The sequence below is a fragment of the Drosophila simulans genome, chromosome 3L (genome assembly GCF_016746395.2).
Source record: "Drosophila simulans strain w501 chromosome 3L, Prin_Dsim_3.1, whole genome shotgun sequence".
NCBI lineage: Eukaryota > Metazoa > Arthropoda > Insecta > Diptera > Drosophilidae > Drosophila > Drosophila simulans.
The window spans coordinates 6406365-6425652 of record NC_052522.2 but is presented as its reverse complement, the minus strand read 5'-3'; the positions used below and the strand labels follow the sequence as shown (position 1 = coordinate 6425652).

Sequence of the window (19288 nt, the reverse complement as noted above, 5' to 3'; positions counted from 1 at the left end):
TTTAATGTCTTACCATTACAGGTTTTTTTTTTCATTTTCTTTCTATTTAGTATCAATTTCTTCTTTCTTTTCCTATTCTTGATTCTCTTCTTGAGTGATTGAACTTGATCTTAGAAAATATATATTAAAATTAAAATTCTTGTAGTCATGATAAACTTACAAAAGTCTGACTTCTTTCGTTTTGTGACTTGTGACAGCTTTCTAAATTTTTTAAGAGTGACAGGGACCGAATTTGATTCTTTAAATTCTTGAGCTCTGCAGGGATTGGTACCTTTCTCAGTTCCCGGATCCCCTTTTCGATACTTAACTAAACATTGATTGGATTTCGATTTCTTTTCTCTTATTTTATCTTCACATCCTGCATGCTCGTCCACATGCTGACTCGAACTGTGACCTGCGATTGGGATGATTGATAAGCTTACATTAACACCCTCCCACAAAGTTGTCAAATCCAATCAGTTATCTCGAACTAAACGAAAATATTTACAAAATATCTGCAAGGTAAATATCTCCATCCAATTCCATTCCAAATTCCCACTCACCTCCCGTCGTCGGTTTTTTATGCTTGTCCGTTTCGCCATCCTCCGTCGTGGATGCGAAGCTTCTGTGCTGCTGGAGCTCATGACATGGCCGTAAGTGCTGTGGGGTAAGGAGGAGAAAATGTTTGCAAATTAACATTAATGACTCCATTTCGCATTATTGGTTGCGGCTTAAATTGGCCTTACATCTTGCTACTCGAAAAATGTGCTGGAATATAGATATACATTTTAAGCCTACTCCATTCCAAAAGTATAAGGATATTACTACGAATCTCTTGCGAGTGCTTCTAAGGAAATATACTTAAGGGTAAGCCTTCGTTTATTTTAAATTTAATTGGTAAATGATAAGCCTACTCAAATTTAAAAGAAAAAGGATATTATTACTAAGACTGCGAGTTCTAAGCAAATATACCTAAGGGTAAGCTTACGTTTATTTTAAATTTATTTGGGAACACAGTACGTATGAGTAATAAAGTTAGCACGGAATCGCTATGAAATAAAAGATACTTTTAAAAATATTATTAAAATTATTCCATATATTAAAAATCCAACTATCATTCATAGTTCAGTATAGAAGAATTTGTCAGCTCTAAAGTTCACCCTGGTTTACTTTGAAAATTTCTTTATATATTCAGTAGCTACACGTCCTTTACATTTTAGAACTGGCATTCCTTGCATGTTCCAGCCGAACCTAATTAAGTTAAAATGCTCCCAAGTGAAATCACGTGCTCCCCATAACGAACGACGAAAACGACAACGAACTGGCACTCAAAACAAAAAAAAAACCGGAAAAGGAAATGGGGCAAAGGAATATGGGATGCGTAAATACAGTTATTGTAAGGACCGCATGGATGTGCGTGAGTTTGTGTGGCTTTAACCCACAACATGGTCTTCGTCTGGCACTTTTCTTTTACAACTTTTTTGTACTCCTTCCTTCTGCCGGCAACATTGCGTATGAGTAATCACACACGCACCAACACATTCAAACACTCCAGGGAGGACACAAATGGGCAAAGGAAATCGAAACCGAAACCGTTTACTGTGTCATTTTACCAACTAAGCAAGTCAGGTGTTTGGGTAGATTTAAAAGTTGAAACACTGCGAGCTTTACACCTTCAACGGAAAAACTAATAAAACATACTTATAAATATATTAGTTTTTGCACTATTATAAAAATCAGAGTAAAGTTCTTGAATTTTCCCTTTAATTTAGTATCAACCCTCGCACTTTAAGCTACTGCTTCAAAATATAAAATAACATTGCATAATTTTAGGTGCAGCTGTCAAAGTGTGTGTGTTTGCATTGGAGCAGAAACATTTATGCATAACTTTTAGACCCGAGTTGGGAATTGCGGATTTTCTCATGTGGTATGCACGTGTTGTGCGCCGATTTTAACTTTTACTGATTGGATTTCACGCTCCACTCCAATCAGGCGCTTCAATAATTCAGGCCCTCTCGAATGCGTAGTGAAAAATGTTGCAAAATCAAATGTTTCCCACGAGTAATTGAAATTTAAATGGCAAATAAATTTTCAAAACACGCCCATGCAGTCCCTAGATCAAATTTTGTTAGCTGTTTTTCCGCAGAAACTTTGGTGATTTGTTGGCGCGCATTATTGATGGACTTTTGCTTGGCCAAATGACAATGGTACATCTCTGACAGTTGGTCAGAGTTTTACCCCCCCCCCCCAGGACGTCTGGATGCTGGGGCAATGGCGCAACCGGGGCAAAAGTTAAAGTTATGACCCCCGATGAGCTGTCAGCCAGCATCAAATGTTAAAAAGTTGCCCCACAGGCGTTTGCACCGAACCAAATGAAACATTAGGCGGCACATAAATTTAACAAGCTCCGACAGCCAGAGAAATCCAAGCTCCAGCCGGATGGTATGCCACTTTTCTTATACTGGTGGCAAAAAGTTTTTACGATCATCCGAATAAATTGAAATCGCAGCTCAGCTTAGTTCAGCTTTTCTCCGAGATAAAAATGAAAATGTAATTTCATAAATTACACCTGCTGTTTTTCCCGGGAAAATGATAACCAGAAACTTGTGACCGCAACTGAAGGCGAATCATTTCAAGTTAATTTGCCTTGTGGGGCAGCTTTAAAAAATTGTTGGATACTCGTACGTAAACATCAACATCATTGGCCTCAGTCTGCGACATGTTGCAGCAATTGTCTCTTAATGAGCCCGACAATGTGACCACGTGCGGCGATGTCCTGGTCTAAGTCAAAAGAAAAACAAGTCAGCACACAGGACACGCCAGGATAAACAAGGAGACAGGACAAAAAGGCTCTCTGAAAGAGGCAAATAAGTGGAGGCCCTGGGTCATAACAATAAACAAAGCGAGCCGAGTGGATGTCTCTGGGTTCCTCAAATCTTTTCCGTCTGCGAAACACAACAAAAAAAGTCAAACAAAAGTCTGCAAACGTTAGAGATAAAAATAAAATTACAGTGGTTCGTGTAATTTGCATAGCAATTTCATTTCTCTCAACTTTTAGGGGCCATCTCTTGAATTTTCCACATTACTATTCATTTTTTAAAGCAAGCTAAGTCCCTTAAAACGAAGCTTTAAGTTAATGGAAATTAAATTTGTATTTCAGTAACAAGCGACCATTTAATAAAAAGCTTCAAAAGTCTTGCAGATATAATTGAAACAACCTAACCATCTAAATCTTCCCAGAATTATCATTGCTTTCTAAGTTGGTCTTTTAATATTTTAGAAAATGAGGCGTTCATTGATAAAGTACAAAGAACTTTGCAAAACTCCTCAGCGAATTTCTAAATTGATTGAAATTAAATGTTAAGAGCCCCGTCACAAGGAATTCTGCATGGAAACTTCCCGGTTGAGGAAGTCATGCTAGCTAAAAACTTCCAAGACAGGAGAAGCCCTAGACAACCACTCGCCTTTTTAGCCCTTTGTTCTTGGCCAACAAAGTCGCGTGTCAAGTGGCACATTCCTGGGCTTCTAGCCAAGAATAACACGGCGCCGGGCATATTGTTCTTTATACGTTTGATTGTCTCTGAATGAGCTCGTTAAGTTGTGGGCCAAATGGAATAATGAATCCCCATCAAAGCAATTTGTGTGACCGACCGGTGGAAATGCAATTGAAGTTTCGCGCACAGATATAATTTTATAGCTCGTAAAAGCAAAGCAATTTGTTATATTGGAATCCAAGCTGCTGGCAATGAATCATAAAAATATTATATGAGTGAGCAAATCACCGAGAAAATGAGATTAGTGCAACGACATCGAAGGATGGAGGCGAGAAGAGGATAAGGCTTAAGGAAAGATCCCCGTAACATCTCGACGAAATCTCAAGCCACGTCGATATAACATATTTCTATAAATATATTAAATGGAGACGCAGGCGGAGAGAAAGCTAATAAATTAGACACATGTTCGGTTCACAGCAGGCGGGCAAATTTGTCGGTTTTGTTTTTCACAGGCGCACACAGTGAATAGATTTGCCAGTAAAGATTTTCTGCAAGTAAATATTTCGCTGAGAAAAAGCAGAGAAAAATAGATAAACAAGCGCACACATTCTGACGTTGACTATCAAAAATCATCAGATACAGAGAGAGAAAAATGGCAGAGACAAGCCAGACGGACTAAAATTAGTGTGCGCGGCATACACAAAGTGATAAACATACACATCCAATAGATACCGAAATACACAACCATGAAATGGAAATAGATATCTTTTTATTTCTCTTGAAAGAGTGCAAAACGCGGCCAGAATTTTGTCGCCGCCCTCACAGTTCACAGATAGCCAAAGAAAATTTGGTTAAAAGCGGACATATGGCTGTTAGACAGTAATATCTAATATGGCCAGAATGAGGCAGTAAAAACATACAGAAAACGAATTGTGTGTGTCAGAGGCAAAGTTTTCGCATTTGCCCAAACATTTCTCGAATGCCTGCTTATGTAGGCCGTAACATCTGAAGTTCACCCATCCTCTCCCCTAAGAGTTGGCCAAAAGTGAGTTTTATGTGCTCATTTGTAAGCGTTTTACTTCAGTTTAAACGCAAGCTTTGGGAATTGCTGTGGCCTTCTAGTAAAATTCATTTAAATTGCGTATACGTCAGTTTGCCCCACGGTCTGTTTGTTTATTCAGCCAATTTTGTTAATGGAAATTCGCCAGAAGAAAATAAATGAATTGCATTTCATTTATAGGATTCAATTACAAGGGAATTAGGTAAATGTTGTAAGTAGAGAAGGACATGCATGTCACTCGCCGCCGGCTAATTAATAATGCAAAGGCTAAAATAAAATTCGAGTTAATTAAGCTTTAATTGTAATTGGAAAAGGCAAGAAGGTGGTGGTGTGCGAAAATCCCACAAGGATTGCACAGTCACACATTCACACCCTGGTCGCCGTGTTTTACCCTTATTCAACCCCCAAGTTGTCCAAGCGCATTTCAATTACAGATATTCCATATTCATAGAGTCTGTGGGCTGCCCCCAGGTAACAGACTGCCATCAGTAAATAATGCACACGATAGAGCGATGTACATGGACCCAAAGTGGCAAGAACTGTGGAAAAAACCTGCAACAAATTGAAGCACAAAAAGTCAATTCAGAGCTCAAAGAAACGAAACCGGAAACCATAAACTTGTGGGTTTAAGTACATACCCATATCCTGGAATCAGGATCCGTCGGGGGCCAGGACACACATAAAAACCAACTCAGTAATTGCATTACTCACTCAAAATAATGGCTCATTAAGCCGCAGGCCAATGTAGAAGAATGTAGGAGCTGCTCGGCTTTAATTAGTGACTACGGTTTCCATCTTGGCACTCTCAGGCTTCACTACACTTTGAGTTGTCCAACAAAAGTACACAGAGTAAACGTGTTCCTCTGAGGAAAATATTACTTTCTTGCATACGAATTTCCCTTTTTTGCAGAAAATATTCAGCTGCCAACGTTTGCGAGAGTTGCTCCAAAAAAATATGTGCCTTCAAAGGACCTCTTACACTTTCTCTCCCAAAGGCTGTGTGTGCTTTCTTTGAAAATATCTTGGCCATGTGCATGAGCAATTTTCAGGACACGACCTTGCGCAAGTAATTTTCATTTTAATTTTAATACAATTAACACTCAGAAGAGACGATAAAATAGGTCTCAGTGAAAAAGTGGCAGGCTGCGGGCCACGCCCCAATGCTTATCAGAAAGGACCCGAGGCCACATCCCATTGTAATTAGTAGGCGAGAAAAAAGCGGCAACAAAAACCCAGCCGCATGTTGAGTGCTCCATTTAGGGAAAACCGCATGAAAACAACATTATGCAGTCCCTTTTTTATGGCTAAAATAAACTAGAATGGTGACAACAAAAACGAGTACTATATAAGGACTCTGCTGCTGGTATTCAATGTCCTTTTTAGAGAACAGGCTACATTGTGCTTTTAATTGTTACTTTAAAGCTGTGGATTTTAATATGCATTACCAATTGTTTTTAATGAACCTAGTAAGAATACATTTAAAACAAAAGCACCATATTAACATAATTTAATGCTCGTATTTGTTGTTTGTTTGGTTGAATTGCTACTTTCCATCCATATGACAAACTTAAGTGGATATTATGGAAGCCCTTCCCGAGAGTAGGAAAAGCAAAGTAAATTTATGTAGCTCATTTTTGAGTCTAGCTCGCAACGAAAATTTGCATATAATAGGAGAATTTTCGCCTTCAAAACCGAGGGAAGCGACGACGACAACAACAGCAGCTGACATTGGAGTCCTCCTCCAGTCGAGGAACTCGGAAACCTGGGAACCTGGGACCAAAACTCACCCAAAGAAGCCTGCGATGTGGCCTGAATTAATAACGAACCTTTTATGCGGTTCGCTCCGAGTGGGCTGCCTATTCCCCTCTTTGTTTGGGCTTTAAATTGGCTAGAATTTATTCAGAGATTGGGACAGCGATAGAGTTCTGCAAGTGGCCAAAGCCACAAATATTTACTAAATAAATTAGCAGCCACTTGGCGCTGTTTGGCCAACGCGCTTGGTAGTCAATACACTGAATTTAAATCAATGCACCACAAGAAAAAAGTGTATACAAGAGTGGCGCTTCACAGAATTATGCTGACAACATTGAAATATTTTATGGCGCAGGTCAATCGCCATGGGGGATCTCCCCCTGAATGGTTTAAATTGAATTGGGTTGATTTTATGAATTGAGCAAATAATTTATTTAAACAGATTTCTGGTCGCGTAGCCTCGCCAAGTGATGTATGTATTTTAAATTGAGCACTTTTATGTACACAGCGAGGGCTGATAAGTACTATCACCGAAATGCCACAAATTGATAACGTACATCGAGGTGAATGTGAACTGGATTCTTTGCTGGCGCTTACAGTTTAACTTAAACTGTGAATAGTTTCGCAGATTGGATTACAAGGGCTCGGCGAAAGGGGAAAGATACACAGAGGGCTTTTGGCCACTTGTATCTATCAGATACTCGGTGCAGAGTCATTAGATAAACATCAAAGCGAACGTTCAAGCCGACAAGTTGGGGGGCCCAACGGAATAGGGGGTTTTAATGGGGGGCCTATATGTGGGTTCATGTGGGGGTTTATATGTGGGGTAGGGTAGGGTAAACGCCGCCCTTGTCGACAGCAGAAGTCAAGTGCAGGAGCAATGGCCACATCACGCAAAGGCTAAGTTGCCAGAAGTTATATTACTATGGAGATTGGAAAAGACAAACATCAACATGAATACACTTATAAAGCATATGTAGGATCCATTTATACCATATAATATATTAGGAACTATCTTTAAGAAATTTCATTATGGAATGAAAGACCTACGCTTTGCTTAGATTACTGATTTCAGTTTTTAAAATTTTGTATACCACATAATTTTTATTATTAAATATGTAGAAAAAGTTTAAACGACCGCAATAAAAATATATTGCTAAAATTTCAATTTTACATTCTCTTCATCACCACAAAAAATGTTTTCTACTTTAAAAGTTTGTAAGAGTTAATTTATTCAACCTGTATTTATGGGTTCCCTTTAAAAATTTCTGTAAGTGCACGTTTATTGTAAGGAAAAGATATTCGCTCTGTTAGCTATTTGTCGGCTACACAACATTATGGCCAAGTTATGCTGGCAATTTGGAAAGCATAACTTTAAGTTCTGCTGATGAAGCGACAGCATCAGCCCTAATGAGGTCTTTCTAATTTGTGACATACTGCCTCCGTCGTTTACGATAGCATTAATTACGCGTATAATCCTCGGAAGGGACGACTTCCGCGAGTATTCTCATTTAGAGTGCACTTACTGCATATATATGTATGCAAATATTTTTGCAACGTCTGGTGGGGAAAATTTGCTTTTCGTTTTTCCCTGATAGCTAAGCAAAGATTTTGCAGCGCTGATAAATGTGCGAAAACGTGCACAAGTTTGCAAGGAAAAGCCCTGTGGGGAAGGATAATATGGGGAACGGAGTGGGTGTTACCAATGCCGTTCCTATAATATGCGGATTTTCTGCGGCTTGGTTGCCTGTGTACGAGTTAAGTCGAATGCTTTTTGGTGACTTTAAGGTGAGAGCCACAGAAACTTGCTGATCAAACAATAGTTGATAGTATTTAAGAAGGAGATTAGCGTAAGGCGGGAAATAAGTGCTGATAAGTTAAGTGCTTTTCTGGGCCCTGACAGCCGGCAAAAAAAAAACTTGGCGGAACTTTGACTTTGCTGGAAATAAGCCGGTAAAACTTGCGATTAGGGTTGAGCAGGTCTTAAGATGATTAAAAATCTTAGGAACAGAAGTACTCTTGAGCTAGAATGTATGAGAAGCGCGGAGGAGGGCACTAACAACCATTAGGCGAAGTAAGATAATACTTTGTGTAATCTTTAAAATGTGGCATTCAACTTGAACTGAATTTGTGATAAAACTTAAATTAAGTTAGTTTTAATCCGATTTGGCAAACGTGATATGAATTGCAATCAAGGTTGTTTACTTCAAATGGAAAAGTTGAAACTGATTTCAGTTGAATGTATTTTGAGCCTTAAAACAACCATATAAATCATGAAAACTGTGCGCAAAAAAAGTAGAAAAAATTTGCACTATTGCAAAGTGCATTTTAAGTATCACTTACTAAGCCTGATTTAATGAGCAGACTTCGTAAAAGTCACCATATACCCAAAACGACGACTATAAGCCCTGGCTTTAAGCTCCTGACCTCTGGCTGCATTATGTGCAACCAGCGGAGGTTTGCTTTGGATATGATGAATTCCATTTGCATAAGTACCGCCTTGTTTTTGTTTGCCCCACCATCGGGCTTTATTTATGTATGTCTGTATGTCTGTGTTTGCACACACACAGAGATGCACAAATAAAGCCGGGTCCAAAGCCTGAATCATGGCACTCGTGTATTTAATCAAATATCAATTGATCGCCCATCGCAAGCGTTGCATCTGTCGGAAAATAATTGTTCACCGGCACAGAAAATTCTCAGTAACGTACAGATGTGGTTAGAACAATAGGACCTCATAAGGTATGAGAGTCGGATTATCAATCAGCATTTTATGAATAAGAAATCAAACAATTTTAAACCGCAACTGAAGTGATGATAGCCGTCTTCAAAAAATTATTTTTTTTACGCGGAAAACTATTCCATTAATGTTTCATGCAAAACTTTTTCTTCATGAAAAACTTTATGCTGAAACAATTTGTGGAAAAACTTTCGAGTGGGAAATATAATTGTATAATTGGTTAGCATTATATTTTCGCCATATTTCAGAAACAATAGGGGGGTTTACTAGAATTCCAGCTTTCGGTGTTTCACATATACACGAACACACACACACATATATATTTGTGTGTGTGTGCCACGCCCCAGGAAACAGGACGATAGCAAAACAAATGGCAACACACAATGCAAAAAAGCCGAAATTCGAGGGCAAGCCAAAAATCCCATTGTAGTGAAATTGTCGGAAAGAGACAGCCGTAGGAGGGGAAGAAAAGGATGGGAAGATGTAAGAGCACACGTTCTGTGTCTGTGAGTCCGTGTGCCTGCCTGTGTGTGCGTGTGTATTTTGGGGCAGACCAAATGGCGCCAATAAAAGTTTTTGTGCCCTACGAAAACATTGAAAAAACTGCACGGGAGTTCCCCCAAAAATTCTACAAATCCTCTGGATTTTATTTATTTTTTCGCGTACGCCCAGAGATTTCAAGTAAACTAAGTGGAGCGTGATGCGGAGACACTATGACAGGTTAAGATGCCAAAACCGGAAATCCGGGTCAAGAAGTTTGCCAGACTTTTGAGCTTGACAATCAATGATGTCGTTTTTGTCATCGCTTCTATTTGCTTTAATCAGCTGGGAAAAGCTCGAAAAACAGAATGCAAATTGAGATAGACACTTGTGGGCACAAAAAGTCGAGCAAATAACCTGCTAAAAGAAAATAATCTAGGTACAAAGTATCTCGCCCCCTTTTCGCCCAATGTCATCAACACTGGCTTTTGTTTGTCCCGCTCTCTTCACAAACAAAAAAGCTCGAAGCCGCTCGTTTGCGCTGAGCAAATAACGGCGTATTTAATCATTTCGTATGCAAATCGAGTTTGTCATAAAAGAAATACTATACTAGCACACAATACAAGCCGGTTGAATGAGCCTTTTTGGTACAGTGAAGCTCCAATCAGGAAAATAAATTTGGTGAAGAACTTTTTGAAATCTAAGCATCTTAAATTTCATTCAATTTGCACTTATAAAAGTTTAAATTATGATTTAGTTTTTCGATTAAATTTGACATTTTTTGAGGCTTATCAAATATTCTCCATTATCGAGTTTTACTGTGCTCGGATTGTACTCTTATTTCAAATGCTTTCGCTGACTCACTTACTTTAGCTTGAAATGTAAACTGATAAGCATTAGCGTTTATAATTGTTAGGCAAAAAAAATCAGTGGCAGCATCAAAAAATATGACTCACCCACAATAATTAAATCAATGACCCACAGTTTTGCGGGCATTGGGATGCCATAGCGGGTGCAAATTGTTCCAAACTTCTCTCTCCGAAAAAAATTACCTCAATCGCTCATCTATCAGCGCCCCTCCCTCTTCACCTGCCCGCCCCCAAGTACATGTCATGTGATGATAAACATTTCTGACAGCTGTTTTGTTGTTATTGCCTTGGCCTTTTCGCGCAGGTGCAAAAACAACAACAAGTCGAAATGGAGAGAGAAAAATGCCGGGGAGAGAGAGCAGAACTCCAAATGAAGTTAGCAAAAGAAAAGGGGGGAAAGTGAACGAAAGAGAAACAGAATGAGAATCATATGTACATATGACATGTGGATATGTGTGTATGTAAGCTTATTTTGTATTTTCGGACTGGTTCTTTGCATAAATTTTAAAAATTCGAAACAGAAAATATGCCCAGCGCAGCAGAGGACAAGACATTTCTATATAAGTATGACTGTGCAGAGCTACATTTGTGTGCAGACAGTGGTGCCCAAGAGAATAGCAGTTCTAAAACTTTGAGAATACTATTCGTCTATACCAACTTTATCTAAAATATGTGTTTTTTTTATAAAATGGAAGTTTCTAAAATAAATCTATATTTTAAATAAGACATAAACTTTGGCTGGTATTTGTAAAGTGATAGAAAGCTTTAAAAACTGACCTACATAACTTTTCAGGAAGTTGTCATAAACCTATCGTGGAATGGCTCATTTCTTAATACTATAATGCTACCCCTTGCTGTTAGCATGCGCTTATTCACATTCGAGAAGCAAGTGCGTGTATTTTTATAGATCCGATACGCTGGCAAACAGCTGCTCCCCCGGAGCGCGACTTCACCAGATAGTTTTACTGAACAATGTACGAGTATGTGCGTAGGTACTTTGTATGTAGCACTCACCAGGGCGAAGGTGGTGCCGGGGGCCAAACGCAGGGCGAGACTTCTATGGGTGGTGGTCGCTGGTCGCAGGAAGAGCCGAAAGGCGCTGACCATGGCAGCCCTATTTCTGGACATGATGCGGCTCGCTTAACAGGAACTGGTTGTACGGCTGGATTGAACACTACACCACAGCACTGATTAACTCCTCTTTATTTTTATTGTAAATCACGATAACACCGGTTATGGGGGGTAAATAATGAGTAATGTTGCAATTCGGCGCCCAACTTGTTGTTTGAGTTAGATAATAAATAAGAAATACAAGTACACTAAGAGGCTTGGCACTACCTTTCAGCCAAAATCCAATTTTAAACGACAATGTGCGAAACGGGTATTATTTATTCGAACCGGAAACTTCAGCGAAGCCTCTTTCATCGTCGTGGATTTCAAAGGCACCGTTAGAATATTCCGATAGGCTCGAATAGATAGCTCCCACGATAAATAAACAAAATCGACCAATACGAATTTCACTTTCACCTAACATTTTCATATGATTACGTTAAATTTTGACTATTTAAACAAAGTCTAGAAGTTGTGACAGGGAAAATGCAACAAGCCGCAAGCAACAACAAAAACAACCAAGAACGGGCGCCAAAAAGGAGAACGGAGAATTTTCTGAGAGATGGGGGCGAAGAGAATTACCGGTTTTACCAAGCGAATCTTCTTTAACTTTTCATGCGCGGCACATAGGGCAAAAAACCCAGCGATTAGCACTCGGAATAGAATTATATATACATATGTGGAAAGATATATATTCTGGGAATTTAATTATTAAGAACGCGCCGTTTTAGTGGACCTTTCTCCGCACGGCACTCTCTCTTTCGCTCTCTTTGCACTCTCTTCGCCCACGACTTTTTATTTAAAGCCGGCTGTGGGAACACGCGATATTATTATTAATAATTAACTCTTTTTGCAACTGCCGTTTGTGGCCGAGTACCTGTTAGCACGTGCTACTTTTATCGTTCTATAGCTTATCTAGTTGATATTTAAACATAGCTTGCGGTTCCGATTTGAACCCGACGCGCCAACCATATATACCGTTGTTTTCTTATATAAATAAATTTATTTAATCTAAAATATACACCGAAATTGCGCGTATTTGAATGCTAATATTCAAAGTTGTCAATAAAATTAGAAAACATCAACTCCCACAACCGACACGAACGAACTACAGAAATGAACTAACCGAAGCTGCGAACGAAAAGCTATGGCTAATCGATACTATCGGTGCGCACCCAGCACCTATCGATTACCCTGCTGTGATATCACTGTTTTCACTAATGTAGGTGGCGCCAAAATACCTATTTCAAATATTAAATGTGTTTGTACACAAGGAGTGTTTTTTTTTAAATTGTTGTTCATTTATTTATATTTTGTAATGTGCCATCGCGGCATTTTAAAATAAATGTAATTGTGTTTGTCCATCAGATGAATTTTCACTACTTTTACTTATAATTTTTTATTTTTTTATTAATGTTTACTTTTTGAAAATAACGTATTTTCGGGTCAAATGCAGACGTTGCCATTTCGATTTCCACACACGTTTATTCGATAAAAATACACCATTTCTTATCTCTCGCTCTTAGCGAATACTCATTCATTTTGGTTCCTGAACTCGATGAATGTGGATGGTGCCCTCGGTAATGGTGAGTGTCTTAGCTGGCCATGCTTACTTGGTTTTAGCACATTGTTTAGGTTCTTGTCTCGACTTTTTAACCGATTTGTGATTGAAAAAGTATGTTTAGAACAAAAGTAAACCTACTTTTCAAATTTCCCGCTGAAACGCGCCAATGAATAAATAATTCGCATCAATTTTACACTTGCAATAATTTCGCTTTTATTATTGTCGCATTACCAATCTAAACTTGAACTAGTCCTCATACATTTACGCATATATCCAACTATACAATAGAGCTTTGCTTAGTGCTGCGTTAAAAATACAACTAGAGTTTTACACTTTTACATCGAGGCCTGTGACAAGCGCATTTTAAGTCTACTCACTATGCTTAGGCTAAAAACATCTATAATACACTTAGGGGATAGAGGCAGCCTTATGCTTAACGAACTAGCACTCGTTAACTGCTGGAACAAAGTCACAGTTGTGGCATGGATTTGAAATGCTTAAGGTACACAGATGTTTCTGTGGCTGCCGTGTGAATAGTTTTACATAGTTATGTATTTTGGAGTTGTCAAAAGTTATTTGATCGAGTCTTTAGGATGCGGAGAGCTGAATCGGTGTCTGAGGTAATAGTAATAACGAAAGTGCTGGATTATGCGTAAACTCAATTAGGCGCTTAATTCGCCATTGCCAACTAATAAACATTAAACAACTAACAAAGCGCATTTATGCATTTATTCATGATGCCTCATGATATTATTTATGATAATTTATAATGCGCAAGCACACACACACACACTCATGCCTATTTACACAATGTCCGCAGATAAATTCACACAGATACGCACTCATACACTGTACAACTTTAGCTGACAACTGCAGTGACATTAATTAGCTGCAATAGCAACAAACAAAAAAGATTTATGCATGTTAAAAGCGACTAATTATGTTATTTTTTTCATCTTAATTTATCTTTTTTCTACGGTAGCTGCTTTTTTTAAGCTGTTTTTAAGCCGGTCCTTTTCTGTTTTTTTACTTTTGACAAGAGTCTGCAAAAGCTACACTGAGAATATAAAATTTATGCCTCAATACGAAAAAAATGCATCTTTGATTGGAAATAGAAAACAGGGTTGACTTGAATAAGAAAACTAACAACTTAAAACATGAACTTTTTAACTTAGAATCGCATTAGAATAACTTTAGAACTTAACTTTCAATTAACTTTAAATTTCTATTTGCAGAAGCTTGCCAAAAGTGAAAACTGGAAACGAGTGTGATAGATTTTCCATCGCAATTCCGTCAAATTTTCATCCTGTCAGTTGTGACGCCGTCGTCGCTGAGCGCTCTCCGCATTTTCGGCTGCCACATGCAGCCAATGCAACTGTTTCCTGAGTTTTGCCCGCAATTTGCGATACTTAGTGCCTCCTATGGAGCCGACACTACCTCCTGCTCCTCCACCTCCACCAAACAGCTGCTATCACGTTCCCGTGGACAGGTCGTCTTTGAGCCATTGCGGTATTGGCCGCGAGCCCAGTTTTTTGAGCAGCTTCACCAGCGCCGTATTGTGATTGAGATAGTATCTGCGAGAAAAGAAAACATAGAAATATTCCATCAGAATTTCAGGAAGAACGCAGCCAAAGTGGTGGCGCGAAATTAGAATTTCAAATCGCTGGTTTCCCGCCTCAAAGACAGAACAAATATGCAGATCGACACGGGCTTATCTTTTGCAGCACCTCTTTGCTGGCTAAGTTTTTGAATATTTTACTTCAGTCTACCCCCACAGCTCTTGATGTTTTTATGAACCACTTGGATTGCTCAGAGCTGAAAGGAGATTTGTCTGCGGGAATTCGGACCAATCTAAGGAACTAAGCTCAAAACATCTGGCAACCAATAGAATATTATAACAATTTAAGTAAAAAGCAACCTTTCCACTGCCCCTGAACTAAACCTTTTTATACCCACATCCACGAACGTAATCGTTTTTCTCCACCATCATCATGAAATCTCGTCAGGAAACAAATTTCCCCAGCTTACAGGCACTTTTATTTGGCCAACTCCAACTCCCCTGATATATTTCCCATTTACTCCAGTTGAATGCCTCACAAAGTAGTCCATCTGTCCATCTCCATTTCCGTTTGTGTACTTTCCGTGTGTTTGTTGGCCTAGAAAAATGCGGAGCGGCAAATCGTTTTCCTTGTCAACTGACAACAGCTGGCATACCGACGAAATCGCAGTACAGCAAAGTGCACTTTTAGCGGCCGCAAAGTGCCACACACATACACACACACATACACATACACCTACACATATCCTTCGCACGAAGAAAAAGCGAGGAGTTTTGTCCCCACAACCCATGGCCACATATGTTCATTAATCCTTCACTCAAAGCAGCAAGAGATGTGTGCGGCTCCTTCGTCGTCCTGTCTGTCGTCCCAAATCACTCACACCGAAAACGCCGCCCACACGACTGATGGCTCGAACTTTTCATGATTTTCCCACCTTTCCCGGCTTTTCTCAGGTCCCTTTTGCCCCCCTTTTTTTTTGGTTTTTTTTTGGAGGGTATGGAGGCAACATTCGATTTTACTCACCGCTGCAACAGCTTGGCACTGCGCTCATCCATCGCCGGATACTGGCGTCCCTTGGACTTTCCGAGGCATTTATTGCGCTTCTCGCTGACGGCCTGGCAGTAGAAGCCCTTCTTCACATCGTATCGCAGGTGATTTGAATAATCGAGCAGCGGCTGGATTTTGAGGAAGCGCTGCAGCTCGTTCATCACATCGATGGGATTCAGGCGCAACTGTTCGCCATCGATGATGTGCAGCTGCTGGGCGGGATAGTAGGCCAGCCAGTGCTCCAAGTGCTGGGCGTACTTGCCGGGATTTAGGCACCGGTTCCGCAGATCCTTCAGTGCCCTCGGTGCCGAGTCACTTGCCGTTATGACCTGTTCAAGTGGTTGGGGGAGAAAAGAAGCGGAATGGTGTGAAATCAGTGTTCTTTCTAAGCATGAACACCCAATTGCTCATATGCATGTTGAGAAATTGGCGCAGTTTCCAAACTTGCATATTGTAGTAGTATTTAAGGACATAAAACAACAAGGCAGCTTTGAAAACCCTTAAGATACTTATGAAATAATAAGATTTCTAGAATATTTTACATTTTCTCGTACTGTGGATTTTTACCCCTTTCCTCACAGTGCAGAAATGCTATTAAAGGAACGAGTTCTGAGTGCCTTGACACGGACCTGGACACATGTCACAGCAAGCTGGTGGAGCAATCTGAGGCATTCGGACATGTGTTAGTTGTGGGACAAACTCGAGTGCAAATAGAAATTTTCCGGCATGGAATTCAAATGAAATGTGCCAAAGAATCAACGAAAGAAGCTGCAGGATGTGTGGAGGCACCTTATTGCCACAATGGAGCAGCAGAGCAAGTCCCACAAGTTGTTTCGAATTAAAACCGAATTTTCGTACATTTATTTTGTTTTTCTCGATTTTCTTTTGAGGTGAACCCAAATGAATTTTCCTGTTTGCTTAAATGTTTCTTTTCATTTCACTCCCCTCACAGTGCCAGATAAGAAATTGCAATTTGGGGAATTTGTATTCGCTTCACTTCATATCGAATGTATATCAATCAAGGGGGCACCCCATTTGATTTCCATAGTACGCAATGAGGCGAGTTAATTATAGTTTTCCATTGAGTTGGCTTAAAGCCTTACAGAAAATTGGACGTAAAAATAAAACCAACAAATACACATGCTGGGAAATAAGCTGCCCAGATTGGCACTTTGAAGTACTCTAAAATTTTCGCCTTTTTATAATATATCCATATTTTTACTTCGTAAAACTGACTTACCTGATAGAAACTATAGTTGTTGGCTATAACATCGCCGTGGGAACGCTGATGCTGGTACCAGGAGTAGGCCCTCTTCGCAGGTGATATCAGAATCGTGACTATTTTTGCATGTGGTAGCAGGGCATGACTTCGTTTGGGCACAGCTTCCCCATCGAAATAGGTAGCACTTTTCTCGAACATGAAGCGTGGCGATCCCAACTGTGTGGGCATCGGGGAACTCGTGTTGGGCAGCGATTCCGATGGGAAGAAGTCCATGTACCAGTCCAGACCACGATAGTAGTTGTTCCCGTTGAAGAACTGAACCTCCTCAAAGGTTTCCGGACTAGCGATGTTACTCGCAATACTGCCGTGCATGGATAGGAATGTGTACAATGCAGTTGTGCCCGTTTTCTGCGGTCCAATCACCAGGAACTTGGGCAGCGAATCGCAGTTCTTGGTCTTTGACCAGATCTTCTTGTGGCGCACATCGTCACAGGGATTTCCCCACACGGGATCCACCTCCTCGGGATGCAGCCGGAAATACATCTCGGCCAGCTGAACAGGCGGAGCTGAGGCCAACTTAAGATTGGTCCAGCACTGCAGGAACTTGATCACCGATTGGAATGTGTACAGAGCCAGACGATCCGATCCATAGTTGGACATGTGCGTCATAAAGATGTTGATGGGATTATACACAATGGTCTGGAAGAGTTCTCCACCCTGTATGGATTCATCTAGTTTATCTCTACCGCCCGGGTAGCGATCGATGTACATGGTGTGGGTGAATAGACCACAAGTTTGCCTGGGCAACACCATTATGTTGCGATGAATGAATCCTCTTCTCAATCGAGCTGGCCTCAAATGAGGATACTCTTCCGTGGACGTAACCTTCACGTTCCACACCTTTTTCCAAGCCATATATAGTAACTCATGGGCGGGGTAAACGCCTGAATGATGCGGTGATATGGAGTAACCCGAATCCGTGGGTATGTTGTGATCCACAGCAAAGGCGTAGTTTAAGTGCATTTCTGCCATCAGGAGGGTTAGGTTATCATACAAATGGGGCTGCTGGTGCTTCCACATGTGCGAGAACCAGTTGAACTCTTGAATGTTCTGCAGCAGGAAATCATCACCAAGATTCTCTTCCCTCGTGCCATGATGATAGTATTTTCCCGAGAATCCCAGATTGAACCGGAAGCCTGGAACCATGGCTGCTATATTCTTCTGAGTGGCTATTAGGGCTCTCACATCATCTGGTCTCAGTCTGGTGCCCTTCTCGCCCACGAATATATCATCTATATCGACTAGAATCATACGCTCCAGATTCAGACTAAGTTGACCATGACTTAGATAGCTCAGAGCATCCAGGAAGACCAAACGATGAAGCCAAAAGCGCAAACTGCTGCCGAAGAGCACTCTTTGTATGCCATCCAACTGTCCGCGATCTTGAAGGACAGTAGTTAGAGGTAGTTGCACCTGGCCCACACTATCCGCTGGATACTCTTGAGTGTTTCTCTGCGCCCACTCCACTGGCTCATAGGTACTGTGATTATGCTGGAAAACCGCCCAATCATCTCCGGGCAGAGCTCCCCAAGCTGTTTCACCAGCTCGTGTTAATCGAAGCACCGATGACAAGGGATTCAAGCTGGCGTCTCTCAACCTCAGATTCGTGTTGACAAACAGCGGAAAGTCCCGAAGTTGGGCACCGACAAGAGTCTCCTCACTGGGACTCACGAAACCCACAATTCCCACGGAGTACTCCCGGCAGTATTTGTCCAACAGCTCTCGATTCCATTTGTCCATATTGAGATATTTGTCCAGGTTCTCAAACACAATCACGCCATAACGACCTTTGTCGAGATTGGTGAGAACTGGTAAACTCTTGCCCGCCACTTCGATTTTATATCTGCAAATAAGAGGAAATAGGATTTTAAGAATGTGTGAATAAGAACATATTAAATTAAAAACCAATATGAATAAGAGGATTATAACTATCAAATATTTTCAGCTAAAAATATATTCATTATAATAACAATATTATCATCGGCTTTTTTAATCCTAAACCCATTTTTTCAATAAAGACTCTTCTAGCAAGCAATTTAAAACTGAGAAAAAAAAACATTACTCAAATAGTTTTCTATGCCAACCCAATGGTCTTGCAACAAATGGCATATCACAATGGAAAATATCTGTGTGCCATAACTGTCAAACCAGAAACAACATGGCAAACAAAGATGGCGTTAGAAAGAGTTCCGGCGCAGATAGAGATAGAAAGAAAGTGCTTGTCAAATGTGACATTCATTGAGGGTGTGAGCAAATGAGACAAACGAAATCCTCCTTGGATTGGAATAGTGCAGCGAGAGCTGCATTTGACAGCCGGATGTCAAAAGCGGTTGGCTATGACAAGCCATATAG

At 40.3% G+C, this 19288-nt stretch overlaps 2 protein-coding genes across 16 annotated transcripts in view; both read right to left on the bottom strand.

Moving 5' to 3' along the window:
• Positions 1 to 12635, bottom strand: part of LOC6737027 (calcium uniporter protein, mitochondrial) — a 41955-nt gene extending 29320 nt beyond the window's left edge. For 2 of the 15 annotated variants that reach the window (XM_044923007.1, XM_044923015.1), the window contains exons 1-5: positions 11713 to 12043; positions 11389 to 11651; positions 543 to 639; positions 161 to 394; positions 14 to 109 (exon numbers count right to left, since the gene is read on the bottom strand). In XM_044923007.1, coding sequence (XP_044778942.1) covers positions 14 to 109; positions 161 to 394; positions 543 to 639; positions 11389 to 11502 — 541 coding nt within the window. In that variant the 5' untranslated portion in view covers positions 11503 to 11651; positions 11713 to 12043. The other 13 variants (XM_016170961.3, XM_044923016.1, XM_044923012.1 and 10 more) reach the window with 12 other exon arrangements.
• A 601-nt stretch (positions 12636 to 13236) lies between these two features.
• LOC6737026 (bifunctional heparan sulfate N-deacetylase/N-sulfotransferase) overlaps positions 13237 to 19288 on the bottom strand; it is a 54040-nt gene continuing 47988 nt past the window's right edge. Inside the window, exons 5-7 of the mRNA XM_016170949.3 lie at positions 16895 to 18779; positions 15631 to 15983; positions 13237 to 14622 (exon numbers count right to left, since the gene is read on the bottom strand). Coding sequence (XP_016030648.1) covers positions 14520 to 14622; positions 15631 to 15983; positions 16895 to 18779 — 2341 coding nt within the window. The 3' untranslated portion in view covers positions 13237 to 14519. The remainder of the gene's footprint in view (positions 14623 to 15630; positions 15984 to 16894; positions 18780 to 19288) is intronic.